This window comes from Oncorhynchus gorbuscha, linkage group LG09, assembly GCF_021184085.1.
Source record: "Oncorhynchus gorbuscha isolate QuinsamMale2020 ecotype Even-year linkage group LG09, OgorEven_v1.0, whole genome shotgun sequence".
NCBI classification, from domain to species: Eukaryota; Metazoa; Chordata; class Actinopteri; order Salmoniformes; family Salmonidae; genus Oncorhynchus; species Oncorhynchus gorbuscha.
In genome coordinates, this window is record NC_060181.1 from 55,356,692 (window position 1) to 55,371,125 (window position 14,434).

The 14,434-nt window shown below is 43.3% G+C and overlaps 1 protein-coding gene across 7 annotated transcripts in view; it reads right to left on the reverse strand.

The window, feature by feature from the left end:
- The window catches only part of LOC124043777 (double-stranded RNA-specific editase 1-like), a 176,423-nt gene that overhangs the window by 23,262 nt on the left and 138,727 nt on the right, over positions 1-14,434 (reverse strand). For 6 of the 7 annotated variants that reach the window (XM_046362729.1, XM_046362728.1, XM_046362726.1 and 3 more), the window contains 4 exons: positions 10,664-11,589; positions 7,892-8,006; positions 697-865; positions 216-367 (listed from right to left, as the gene is read on the reverse strand). In XM_046362729.1, coding sequence (XP_046218685.1) covers positions 216-367; positions 697-865; positions 7,892-8,006; positions 10,664-11,589 — 1,362 coding nt within the window. The remainder of the gene's footprint in view (positions 1-215; positions 368-696; positions 866-7,891; positions 8,007-10,663; positions 11,590-14,434) is intronic. The other variant, XM_046362724.1, reaches the window with a different exon arrangement.

Sequence of the window (14,434 nt, forward strand, 5' to 3'; positions counted from 1 at the left end):
CCAAGAACTAGGCTTCATATAAACTTAAGGGCAGAACGCATTCACAGCCTGATTCACATCTAAAAGCATTACGCAGGTGGTGGATAGCCAGACATATGCATCTGATGAAAAAGACAGGTATCATGCCACCGTGGTACATGGTGGCACAGAAGGGTCAGCAAGCGGTTTGGTCACATCTCTTACTGTCATATGGTAAGGAGTGGGGTGCCTCATACCTTCCATGCCGGCCTCATGCGGTGAGAAGATGCGTGCGTCTCCACAGGGCGAGGTGCTGATGTAGAGGTGGAACAGAACGTTGTCCCTTAGCCGGTAGCCACGCTTGTCACAGCGCGTGAATATGGACTTCTGCTGCTCCTCCTTGTTGCTGCTAATTACAGAGGGTGGAAAAAGGGGGACAGTGTGGTCAAAGGGACCTAATTTCATATCAACAAAAATGACTAAAAGAATCAGCTGAAGCAAGAGCAAAAAGGAATGCCATGTTGCAATTGAAGAAACAATTTGCAACAATTGCTGCATTTAGAAAAAGATAACTTATGCAACAGTCGACTTGATTTTACAACTAAATACAAATCAAGGACGATGACTTCATGACCCACGAAAGGTAAGCTACAACCAAACAAACTCCAATCAAAATGAGAGTCATTGTTTGTATTTTCAAATGGCTTCTGCCATTGCTTCCACCCCTTGACTTCTCACCTTAGGAAGTGCTCCAGCTGGGCGTAGAGGTACCGGATGAGCGAGCGGCGGGCGATAATCTCTGCATGGCAGTCGTTGAGCGCCAAGCCGCGGTCACTCATGTACTCGCCGTTGATGCACTTGGTGCCCGTGGAGACACAGATCACCTGGGCCTCTTTCACGTCCGTGCCTGGGGGTAGGGAACAGACAGGCTCAAAATTCACCTTTACATTCAATAAAAGCATTCGTGTTTATGGTTTTTACTTTTCTATTATTCCATTTCATTTACATTTTATTGTATTTTAGATGTACAGTGCGCCTTCATAAAGTATTCATACCCATTGACTTAATTCACATTTGGTTGCGTTTCAGCCTGAATTCAAAATGGATGAAATAGATTTCTCTCACCCATCTACACACAATAATCCATAATGACAAAGTGAAAACATCTTTTTAGAAATTTCTGCAAATTTATTGAAAATGTAATACAGAAATCTAATTTACTTAGTGGTTCTTCCTTTAAAAAGTTGCGTCATACTGCAGCACACCGTGCGGGCTGCCACTGCAACGAGTGCGCTGAGAGTCGGGAAGCAAGTACAGAGAGTGAGTGTTTTATAAATAAACAAAACATTAAACACGAAACACAAACAATGCACCGACATGAAACAAAGTCAATAACACCTGAGGAAAGAACCAAGGGGAGTGACAGATATAGAGAAGATAATCAAGGAGGTGATGGATTCCAGGTGAGTGTCATGAGGCGCTGGTGCACTTGACGATGGTGACAGGTGTGCGGGATAATGAGCAACCTGATGACCTAGAGACCGGAGAGGGAGTATACTTAACAGCCACAGAATTCTATGGCACATTATTTAAGTGTCAGCCATTGTTGTCATTAATGCTAGTTAGTGCTAGTTTGACCACCAGAGGGCATCTTTGAGAAGCATTTGACAGTTTTTAATATTGGCTGTACTAGAGAATTTAAAACCTTTTTTTGTAAGAACATAGTATATGGGATTAATTTTAAGAAATTAAGAAATGTATCTTAATACATTTGATTAATATTATGGTGTTTCTATTCCAAGAAATAGAAAACTCTCAGGGTTTCCGTCGGGAAAATATGGCGCTGTACAATGTGACCGGTCGAGAGTAGGCGCAATATAGGAGCAAAATAATTCTAACATTTCCACAACCTAATTGTAGGCTAACCAATACCGAAACGGAGATAAAGTACAAATAAAAATCTCATTGATTTATCAAGACCAGTCACCATGCTTGTTTCAGAGCAGCGCGAAATGACTTTGGGTGTAATTCATTTTTCTTTAACGAGTCCAACAGGAAGGATGTACTGCTCTCCCGGAAACAGTCCCAAATCCCCGTCATTTGCGTGAAGAAAAGAGAGAAGAAGGGGAAGAAGAGAAGAAGGGGGCAGAGGTCAGGCTGCCTTCAAGAATTCGTAGGCGAATTCTCCATCTGTTCTATTGGCCAACTTGCAATCATTGGAAAATGAAATCGATGACCTAAGATCAAGATTATCCTACCAACGGGACATTAAAAACTGTAATATCTTATCTTTCACCGTTGTGGCTGAACGACAACACAGATAATATAGAGCTGGTGGGATTTTCCATGCACCGGCAGAACAGAGAAGCTGCGAGGGGTGAGTGTGAGTCTATTTGTCAATAACAGCTGGTGCGCGATGTCGAATATTAAAGAAGTCTCGAGGCATTGTTTGCCTGAAGTAGACTACCGTACGATAAGCTGTTGACCACACTATCTACCAAGAGAGTTCTCATCTATATTATTCTTAGCCATCTATTTACCACCACAGACCGATGCTGGCACTAAGACCACACTCAGCCAACCCTATAAGGCCATAAGCAAACAGGAAAATGCTCAGAACCCAGAAGCGGCGCTCCTCGTGGCCGGGGACTTTAATCCATTTTACTTCATTTCTACCAGCATTTCACATATGCAACCATAGGGAAAAAACTCCTCACACTGAGATGCATACAAAGCACCCCCACATTCCATTTGGCAAATCCATAATTCTATCCTCCTGATTCCTGCTTACAAGCAAAAACTAAAGCAGGAAGTACCAGTGACTCGCTCAAGACGGAAGTGGTCAAATAACGTGGATGCTACACTACAGGACTGTTTTGCTAGCACAGACTGGAATATGTTCCGGGATTCATCCAAAAGCATTGAGGAGTATACACCTCAGTCATCGGCTTCATCATTAAGTGCATTGATGACATCTTCCCCACAGTGTACATATCCCAACCAGAAGTCATGAATTACAGGCAACATCCGCATCGAGCTAAAGGCTAGAGCTGCCGCTTTCAAGGAGCAGGACACTAATCTGGACGCTTAAAAGAAATCCCGCTATGCCCGCAGACAAACCATCAAACAAGCAAAGCGTCAATACAGGATTAAGACTGAATCCTACTTACCGGCTCTGACGCTCGTCGGATGTGGCAGGGATTGAAAACTTTTACGGACTACAAAGGGAAACCCAGACGCGAGCTGACCAGTGACACAAGCCTACCAGACGAGCTAAATCCCTTTTATGCTCGCTTCGTTAGATATTCTCACAGACCAGATTTGCCCTAACGGGCTTTTATATAATTATAATGCAGGGTTAATAATAATAATAATAATAATAATAGCTCTGTAAATAAGGATGCATTATGAATGTAAAATGACATGCGCAAGAGACGGTGGTACATATTCTTTATCACAATTGTCTTTGACCAATTTTGGTCTTTAATGCAGGGCCAACAGACAAGTTCCTTACTTTTATAACAACAAAAAATTGTAACTGAAATTGCAACCAAATTTCTATGGCTTGTTTAAAAAATAATAATATTTTAGAGATTTAGTTTCAAATAACCAAAAGTGAGCGATTGTAATCTGAAAAGTGAAAAAGGCCATTTTTGAACATGGGGTGAGAAAAGCCAAAAGCCCACCATGCCTATTTAAAAAAAATCGTCAGTCCACATGTCAAGTGAAATTCCCCCTTTGTATTTACCCAAGTTCTCTCTTAACTTCAGAACCACCGACAGTTTGTTGTTGTTGCCTAATGCCTGATGCAGCCTGATGCAGCACTAGTGCCAGAGGAGAGACGCCTCCATTAAGTGCCACAGTTTAGACTACCGATAGATCAGCGTTTTAACTCCCCCTGGTGATAGTGTGGTGCAATGACAGAATGCCACCATCTACCACAAACGGTCGCGGCATAAGCTCATCACTTTTAAAGGAAGAACCACTAAGTATTTACCAGTGCTTAATTTGAACAGGATCTGGCACCTCTCAGATTTGACTTTCTTTTGTTCCGGCATCAATCCTATAATAGTATAATAGCGTGGTGATCCTTCTGTGTAATCATCCTATCCTGCCACACTGATTCCAGTCCTGCTCTTTATTTGTACTTAGAGGTTATGGGGAGGGCCTGTTTTGTAAGGAACTGATCTTGACACAGGTCTAGGTAGAAGTGGTCAGCTCGTGAAGAGGTCGTCCTTACGTTATCACGTCACGTGTCGTCATCCTACTGAATTTTAATTGTGGGGAAAGTCAAATAAAAAATGTATAAGAAAAGGCAATTAAATTAGATTTTTGAAGTCCAAAAACCCTGAGAAAGATGGCGAATTGAACGAGCCAGAGAACTGTCATTGCCGGAGGAGAGAAGTGATGGGCAAACTGTTGGCGATGCCTTAGCTGGCAGTGCTGCTAATCCCACCAGTTCAGCATTACCACCGGCAACTCCACTATCTAGTAAGCCTTCTAGCGAGTCAGACTCGGCGGGAGACGGGGAGCTGGTGGGGGAGGGGGGCAGTGCATTCACCGATGAAGTGCTCGGAGCAGGTGCAATTTGCAGTACAAGAACAAGCAAACGTATAAGCCCTGGCTTGTCATGCAGAATTTAAAGTTGGGCTGTACAACACGCAAAAAGGTAGGGGGCTTGGGTCTAGAAACGACTGGAGGGATTAAACTAGCATAAGAGTGGGTGGAATGTACAGTAAATTAACATCCTATGACTCAGATGTAAAAAAAACCCCCAGAAGAATAGAGAACCCCCAGAAAAACGGTTTTTGAACATGCCCGAACCAAGGCGCATTTGGTGGCAGAAAGCCTTGTAGACAAGGTTAGAGAGGACACCCAGGTTATAGTTAACACTCAAAATGAAAAAATACGCCACAGCTAGAGTGTTCAGAACAGACTTAGGAAGCTAAATTTCACAGCCCCAGGACTCTCAGAGAGTTAAATGGACTTGACATGGGGAGAGTCATTGTGGGAGGTTTCGAAAACTAGGGTAGGACTGTTTTTCCTCTTTACCTTCACAGTACATAAGAAGTTTGTAACATTGGGTGCTCTTCCAGCCTACCATACATTGATTTATTTTATTTTAAGTTATATTCCAATATTGTGACATTTGTTCTACTGCTAAATGTCTTGAAAATGATATGAAATTCGGGTCTTATAAGCCCCCCAGCTGAGAATTTACAATACCAAATACCAAAGGTTGACACACAAACACATTCAAGGTTTTTTTATTTTTTTATTTTTAAACTATTTTCTACATTGTAGAATAATAGTGAAGACATCAAAATAATGAAGTAACACATGGAATCATGTAGTAACCAAAAAAGTGTTAGGTCAAAATATATTCTATATTTGAGATTCTTCAAAGTAGCCACCCTTTGCCTTGACAGCTTTGCACACTCTTGGAATTCTCTCAACCAAATTCATGACATAGTAGTACCTGCAATGAATTTCAATTAACAGGTGTGCCTTGTTAAAAGTTCATTTGTGGAATTTCTTTCCTTCTTAATGCGTTTGAGCCAATCAGTTGTGTTGTGACAAGGTAGGGGTCGTATACAGAAGATCGCCCTATTTGGCAAAAGACCAAGTCCATATTATGGCAAGAACAGCTCAAATAAGCAAAGGGAAACGACAGTCCATCATTACTTTAAGACATGAAGGTCAGGCAATCCGCAAAATGTCAACGCTGAAAGTTTCTTCAAGCGCACTTGCAAAAACCAAGCGCTATGATGAAACTGGCTGTCATGAGGACTGCCAAAGGAAAATAAATCCCACAGTCATTAGAGTTAACTGAACCTCAGATTGCAGCCTAAATAAATGCTTCACAGAGTTCAAGTAACAGACATCTCAACATCAACTGTTCAGAGGAGACTGTGTGAATCAGGCCTTCATGGTCGAATTGCTGCAAAGAAACCACTACCAATAAGAAGAAGAGACTTGCTTTGGCCAAGAAACATGAGCAATGGACATTAGACCTTTGGTCTGATGAGTCCCAATTAGAGATTTTTGGTTCCAACTGCCATGTAGGTGAACGGATGATGTCCGCATGTGTGGTTCCCACCGTGAAGCATGGAGGAGGTGGTGTGATGGTGCTTTGCTGGTGACACAGTCTGTGATTTATTTAGAATTAAGACACACTTAACCAGCATGGCTACTGTAGCATTCTGCCACGATACGCCATCCCATCTGGTTTTTGCACTGACTGGGACTATCAGGACAATGACCTAAAACACATCTCCAGGCTGTGTAAGGGCTATTTAACCAAGGAGAGTGATGGAGTATCTGGATTTGTGGATTTTCTTCCATTCTTCTTTGCAGATTTTCTCAACCTCTTAAATTAGATGTCAAGCGGCGGTAATCCGCAATCTTCAAGTTTTTTTTAATGGGATTCAAGTCTGGGGTTTGGGCTGGGCCACTCAAGGACTTTCACATTTTTGTTCTGAAACCATTCCAGCATTGCTTTGGTTGTATGTTTGGGGTCTTTGTCCTGTTGGAATGGAAATCTTCGCCCTCAGTTTAAGGTCGTTTGCACTCTGAAGCAGGTTCTCATCAAGGATTTGCCTGTATTTGGCTTCATTCATTGTTCCCTCTTTCCTTACCAGTCCCACAGCATCCCAATAGCATGATGCTGCCACCACCATGCTTCACTTTAGGAATGGTGTTAAGACGGGTGATGAGCTGTGCCTGGTTTTCTCCAGACAGCGCTTTGCATTCAGGCCAAAGAGTTTCATTTTTGTCTCATCAGATGACAGAATCGTTTGCCTTAGGCTATCAGTCTTCCACGTGCCTTTTTGCAAACTCCAGGTGTGCTGTCATGTGGCTTTTTCTCAGGAGTGGCTTCCGTCTGGCCACTTTCCCATAAAGTCCAGATTAGTGAAGTGCTGTAGAGACTGTTATCCTTCTGGCAGGTTCTTCCATCTCAGCCAAGGAACTGTGCAGTTCTGTCAGAGTGGGCATTGGGTTCTTGGTCACCTCCATGACCAATGTCCTTCTTGCCCGGTTGCTCAATTGGTCTGGTAGTTCCAAATTTGTATTTATTTTTTATTTCCCAATAATGGAGATCACAGTGCTCTTGGAAAGGTTCAACATGCTAGAAATGGTTTAATATCCTTCTCCAAATATATGCCTCATCATAATTATTTTTGGGAGATCTATGGACAGTTCCTTGGACTTCATGGTAAAGTCTCTGCTCTGACATGCACTGTCAACTGTGGGACATTATATAGACAACTGTGTTTCTTTCTAAATCATGTCCAGGTAGACTTCAAATCAAGTTGTCGTGACATCAAGGATTATCAAAGGAAATGAGATGCACCTGAGCTCCTAGGCGTGTGAATACTTATATATGAATGCATTTCATTATAAATACGACTTTTTAAAATGTTATACTAAAAACATGTTCTCACTTTGTCATTATGGGGTATTGTGTGTAAATGGGTAAGAACAAAATGTATTAAATCTTTTCAATTCAGGATGTAACAACAAAATGTGGATTAAGTCAAGGGTTATGAATACTTTCTGAAGACACTGTAGTTTCTTATGTAGGCATACAAATATGCGCATGTGTATTTTTGTAAAAAAAAAAAAAATATGAATAGGAAAAGAGGCTTACAAAGCCAATGATGAACAGCAACATCGTGCACTATCAATCATGGACCCACGAACTCAAACGGAAAACTGATGTGCACATTGATTGAGAGGTGGTGCTAATCCCACCCATCATGTGGTTAAGGAAGCTTAATTTCCTCCCATCTATACACGTCAGCCACTTGCAGACAGTATGGCTGTGTTTTTATGGTCTGTACAAATCTAGTGGTGTACCGTTTGGCAGCGGTATTGCTCCCGAGAGTGGAGAACGCAGTGTTTTCCCATTAGGCCTAGTAACAAAGCGTACCTGTTGTCATGACGACGCCTGCCAGGACTTTCCGCCGCGCGTGGGGGGAGGTGAAGTTGTCCGTCAGCTCGCTGAACTTGTCCACAACCAGGCGAGAGACCGCGTCGGCGAGGACCTGGGACCGCACACAGACAGGCAGAGATGTGACACGCAACACAACAACCACAGGCTTCAGGTAGTAGGTTGCCTGTTTCGGATGAGTTTATCCTGCTCATTTCATCCTGCTCAATCAAGTGGGGGAGCAGATGACATCACGGATCAACAGTAAAAGTAAAAAACATTTTTGCTGGAGGACGATTTGAAGCGTTCCACCCTCAAGAAAAGAGGGAGAAGACAACTAGAGCACAGCCTTTGCAACGCAAGCAAGGAACCAACAGAAGAGCAACAAGCATAAGGACACCAACTCAGGACCAAAGGAGCAACCTGAAGGAGGAACCCCAAATTAATCATAAAGTACTCACAGCCATCTCCTCCTCCATGCGGCCTGAACAATCAAAAAGCCACAACAGACTTTGATCACAGACGGAGTACCACATCACTTAATGTTCAGGATCTCCAGGTCTTCACTTCTTGTCTTACATTCTATGTCCTACCTAAGCATGATCATTTTCATTATGTTTGCAAATATTTTGATGTGTTATTGAATGCTGTGCTGATTGCATAAAGAAACTGGGTGTCTATTCTGGTAAAGAACCCTGTGTAAATATTTCGATTCGTGTTCTTAAATGCTGAAAATGATTACAACCAAGGAGAGGCGACAGCTGGATGGGCACAAATGAACGAGATTAGTTCAAATATCACTTCCCCCTGATACTTCAGAGTCATTTCATTTGACTTTGGAATTCTGCAGGTTGGTTGCGGGTTGGTTGCAGGCAGTGCAGAAACGTGTGGACTCTCTGTCTCTGTTAACCTCCGGGGGAACAAAGCAGCCTGCCAAAAAAAAAAGTCAGGCAATTCCAGTCTGGCAATAACTAACAGGGCATTCTATCACTCATGTTCTCCTGACTTTCCTAATTAGCCCCGTCCATATGGAGCGCTCGGTTGATGGTACATTTAATAAATATTAACCGACAGAGAATTAATAGACCAATTAGCAGGTGCAGAATCATTGACACGAGCTGCCTGTTTTGAAGGAACCAGACCGATGACAAGTGGAGGAGAGAGTAAAGAAAGAAAGAAAGAGAAAACAAGCGGGAAATGTTCCTGGGGAGAAAAGACAATTGAAGCCATTGACAGTTTAGCCCCACTAGCTGCTTACTCGTGCAGACTGCACTCTCTCTGCACACACCGGCAGGACTGACAGTCACTTCTGTGATGACCCAATTCTTATCAAAACAAACCCAGCTATATTGAGTCTTCGAAAAGAGCAGGCTTTAGAAAGGGGATACCTTCTTTGAGCACCTGCAATGCTGGGTTTACACTCCGAGCATTCCCAGTAGCATTCCCAGTAGCATTCCCAGTAGCAAAACGTATGTATGTGGTAAAGTCACAAAGCAGTTACGGAGCACGAGTAGTGGAGTGCAAATCCAGAGATGAAGTCGAGCTAGATACAGTCTGACTCCCAGCTACAACACCCCAGTAAACGTTTACTAAAACCTAGCCCTAACCACAACCACGGACTCAAGCTCTAGACACAACTCTGTCCCACGACAATGTGTGAGCAGCACTGTACCATCGTATTACATTTGAAGAAAAATCACATTCAATTTTGAAGGTGTTTAAAAACAACATCTTAACAAAGGGTGATTTTATTCAGGCTAACAAGTGAAGTAAACAAGACTTAAGTAAAATAATTGCATTTCAGATTTCCTACAAAATTAACCCAAACTCTAAACCCCTTTGAGTGCCTCAATTGAATAGGTCTCAGATCTAGGTAGGAAAGAGCCTGGACAGTCAATTGTGGTTGTTTCAACAAGACTAAAAAAAGGAGGCATGCTATTTCCTGGTGTTCTCAGCTGGCGATTAGGGGAGCCTGATTGGGAGATGTGTAAATAGATGTCTCGCATGCATACACATCATCTCGGTACTAAAGCACCTTACATTTTCAACTCCTGTCTCATCTTCTATCATCCTTCGGGCTTGATCATTTCATCTTCAATTAATGTCTCAAACCCAGCGATGATTGGCAAGAGCACCCAATGTTCCCGTTGGGAACTTTCATAAAGAAAATACTTTAAAATATGAGGTAGTAGAGGCATGTGACAGACACTAAAGCTCTTTAGATAAGCTCAAAGACATTATGATTAAGAGGGGGGAGATTTAGCTAATTCCAGTTGTGAAAATACCTTTGTGTCCTAAGCTTTAAAACCCACATCAGCCAATAGAAAGTTTCCAATATAACAAAGACCTATTCTCAAACTCTCATTCTCAGCAGATGGGTTTCTTTGACCAAAACATCCGGATATTTATAAATAGTTAATGCACTCCTGTATTAATAATTTAAAAAATCACAACAGTTTGAGAAAGCCTTGCACAAGTGTTTTGGCTACCCATAATACTTTCTGGGGAAGCTCTGTTTTGGACTCTAGGGTGTTAGACCTTTGTGCTTGAGGGCATAAGTGCCGTGATTCCTTTGTTCAGCGCCTGAAAACATTACATGTAGAGTATAAACCGTGTTACTCATCCCCATTAAAAAAAAACATTTCACCCTGTTTTTTTCCCCCACAGTCAGTGAGTGCAGATACAATATTGGTGCTATGACCTGTTCTAAAAAAGGGTCTTGACTGGGGACAGAGTGGGATAGTTCAGAGGGATCTAGGTTTGGGCTCTTACCTGGGGTAGGTGGAGCTGCAGTCCCTCTCTGGGGATGGGCTGTCGGGAGGGCGTCTGGTCCAGCTGCATGTTGAAGAGGGCTGAGAGGGCTGCCTGGGCGGCACGGGCCTTGGCCAGCTTCTTGTTTCGGCCAGAGCCCTCGAACTGCTGTGAGTCCACCGATACCTGCATGACAAAGTTCTTTGCATGGCTCTCGCCGCTCTCGGACAAAAAGTCATACTTGAGGCCCGGCCTTAGCTCATTGAGGATCATGACAGGGTTCTTGCCGCTCGAGGGCGAGGTGAAGGATGAGGGAGGGGGAAACAGGGCCTGTGCTAAGTTAGCACCTGGGGTGGAAGGCATGGAGTACTCTCCCAGCGAGTTTAAGCAGCCGCTGCCATTGGAGCCCAGGTAAAAGGAGTCCTCGGGCGGTGCGGGCGTCTCAAACCCGTTGAAGAGCATGTCTGGGAAGTCGGCCTGGTCGGATGTGAAGTCTGTATTGACTGTCAGTGTCCGGCCCATAGCCAGGTGCGCTTCGGAGGCGTTGGGGAACTGGACAAAGGAGCGCAGTGCCTTCTCTGCTGCATTCAGCTTGGCCTTCTTCTTGGTGGGACCTGAGCCCTCGAACAGCTGCCCATTGACCTCGACGGTCATGACAAACACGGGAGCGTGGACCGGACCCGTTTGAGATAGCAGCTTATACAGCAGCCCCGGCTTAATTTCATTCAGCTGCATAAGGGCATTCTTGGGTAGAACCGGGCCTGGCGTTTTCTTACGCTTCTTGGCCCGGAACTTGGAGTGCGTGTGGCCATTGTTTCCCTCCTCTAAGGGGCGCTTCCTGCTGCCCCCGCCACTGCCGTTGGGGAGCTGCTCAGCTACAGCCTCCCCCTCTTTGGAGGAGACGTTGTCCAGGTTACGGTTTTCCTTTACGTCGGTGCTGCTCGAACCTGCGGTGCCCAGAAAGAGTAACTTACAACGCCTTCGTTGCAGGATCTTGTAAATGTAAAATTTATAGATTCCTATATCACTCTTTGGAACTGAACTGGTGATGTGTGCTATGTTTATTTGTTAGAGAGGCTTAACTGATATTACATTGACCCTGTCTATCAAACATACATCTCAAGAGGAAAATCCATTTAGCAATTAAGTTTTGGCAAAATAGACAATAATTGTCATAATGATAGGACTGTACTTTCTTGGATATTCAAGGGAATTTGGATTCTATGGCATTGCAAGAAGGATTGAATCTATACAATAACTATGTAAATGGGGAAATAAGTGATAGGAAAATCAGGCCAGCACAACAAAATAAATAGAGTTCCTCCCTCCCTGACCACGGCATTTGCTAGCCGTGGTCAGGCAGGTTTCTGTTGATACGTTAGTTTAGGGAGGGGTCAGGGGGGAAAATATGTGGAGGAGTTGGGGTACGCACACACACGCATACAAACAAACAGATCTTTACTTTACAGGCAGATTTGATCACCTGTTCCTCACCCCACAAGTATCGATACTCTAATCTGTTGTCTTTTTAAATGATAGTTTGGCGTTAGAGTGCTGAGCGAGCCCTCATAACAGTGGAATTGCAGCTCTAGAATATTGCAAGGAGCACACATCACCAGGTCCTGTTGGCAAAGCGGATGGAATGTTGGCAAAATTTTCATTTATAACATCCTCCAGCAAAGGCTTGATAGGTTACTCCTTTCGGTACTCAGGGGAGAGAGAACCCGGCAGTGCAAATTACAGGGTTTATTGGGGAAGATGGGAGGGTGCAGGGAAGAGTGCGAGGAAGAGCAAGGGGAAGAGGACACATTCCGCAAGACCAACAAAGTCTGACAAGGATGAAAGGGTCCAACCTGAGAAATCCTCCGAGACGTTTTTAGATCTTTAGACAAACTAATCGATTTACTTTCTGCTAACGCAGAGCTCTACTTTATAAAAGAAACATATCACACTATGCATTTTCAAACTCGATGAGATCAGAGCTCTTCAGAGGCTCTGTTGGGGGTTTCCAGCGACTTCTGAACACAGAATCCGTAGCTTCAGACAGGCGCCGATGTTCGTAGAGTTTCTGCATACTAAAATAGAGGGCACATCCCACAAGCCAGACAAACAAAAATAATCCTGCTCTCACGTCTTTCCAAATTCTCTTATATACCCAGACTAATATGAAGCCCTACCCCTCCTTATAATGTGCCCATGCCTTTTTTTTTTTTTTTTTTTTTTTTTTAACTAGGCAAGTCAGTGAATAACAAATTCTTATTCACAATGACGGCCTAGGAACAGTGGGTTAAACTGCCTTGTTCAAGGATGTTCTTTAATAGCCTTAAAGGATGTTCCACTCAAACGATAATGTACATGATTTCATTTACTTTGGATGTAGTTTATTCCAAGTGTTCAGATATGTATTTGCCTCGTGTCATCTAAGGTACAGTATGTATACGTTACGCAGCATGGAAGTGTGTGAGTGCTTTTCGGAGGAGGTCTTGAAGTGGGGAGTATCACTGACACATTGAGAATAGGCTGGTGGACTCTGGGGAAGCCATGCACAAGCCAGGCAAGAAGGAGTCTTAACAAGGGGAAGTATGGGAAATAACTACAAAGGAGAAAAACCAAAGGCATGAATACTGTAACAATAAGTGGCTTTTGCCATTATAGACAGTGTAGAACACCTGCTCTTTCCATGATAGACTGACCAGGTGAATCCAGGTGAAAGCTATGATCCCTTATTGATGCCACTTGTTAAATCCACTTCAAATCAGTGTAGATGAAGGGGAGGAGACGTTAAAGAAGGATTTTTAAGCCTTGAGACATGGATTGTAGATGTGTGCCATTCAGATGGTGAATGGGCAAGATAAAAGATTTAAGTGCCTTTGAACGAGGTATGGTAGTAGGTGCCAGGTGCACCGGTTTGTGTCAAGAACTGAAATGCTGCTGGGTTTCTCCACGCTCAACAGTTTCCCGTGTGTTTCAAGAATTGAGGCTGTTTTGAGGGCAAAGGGACACTCAATATCAGGAAGGTGTTCTTAATGTTTCGTATGCTCAGTGACAGTTGAATTTTGATGAGCCAATTAATACTTAGGCCAAATTACATTCATTTCAGTACAGCTACAGAACATGTAAATGTCCCGGCGATTTCAGTGGAGCTTAATATTATTGAGGCTATTGCGTATTTTGAATGTCAGTGAGCATATCAGTGGGTATGTTCCCGAACACTGTTTTTCAAACTGGAATCCAGCTGGTATGAATGTGAGCATATCAGTGGGTATGTTCCCGAACACTGTTTTTCAAACTGGAATCCAGCTGGTATGAATGTGAGCATACTTGAGGAACAAACAAATATGATGAACTCCTCCTGGTGTTCAAGTAAATGGCACATTTCCATTGCTCGGAGTAATATGTTTTGTAGCCATCTTTACAGTGGCTAACTAACCTGGAGATAAATGATAACAGTAGTCCCAGTATCAAAACTACATGAAATGTCCCCCTCTGTTTTGAGCCAGTTGCTGGCGTTTTTGAAAAAATGTACAGAAATCGGCCAATTGTAATGAAGGTGACATTGTCAGCAGGCCCTCAGCGTGAAACCGGGATATGAAACTACAATGACAACCATCCATTTCATCCTGGGATAGACCAGGCAGCCATTTCTTCTGTCTGTTCAGAGAGGTGGGGATCTAGAGCAGAGACTCATTCACAGGCACGGCTGGTTGGAGCTCAGGGCTCAGATTCCTCCCAAAATGTCCAATTAAATTTGAATGTGTGATTGAGGATGACATTTCTTTTTTAAAGGGTGTG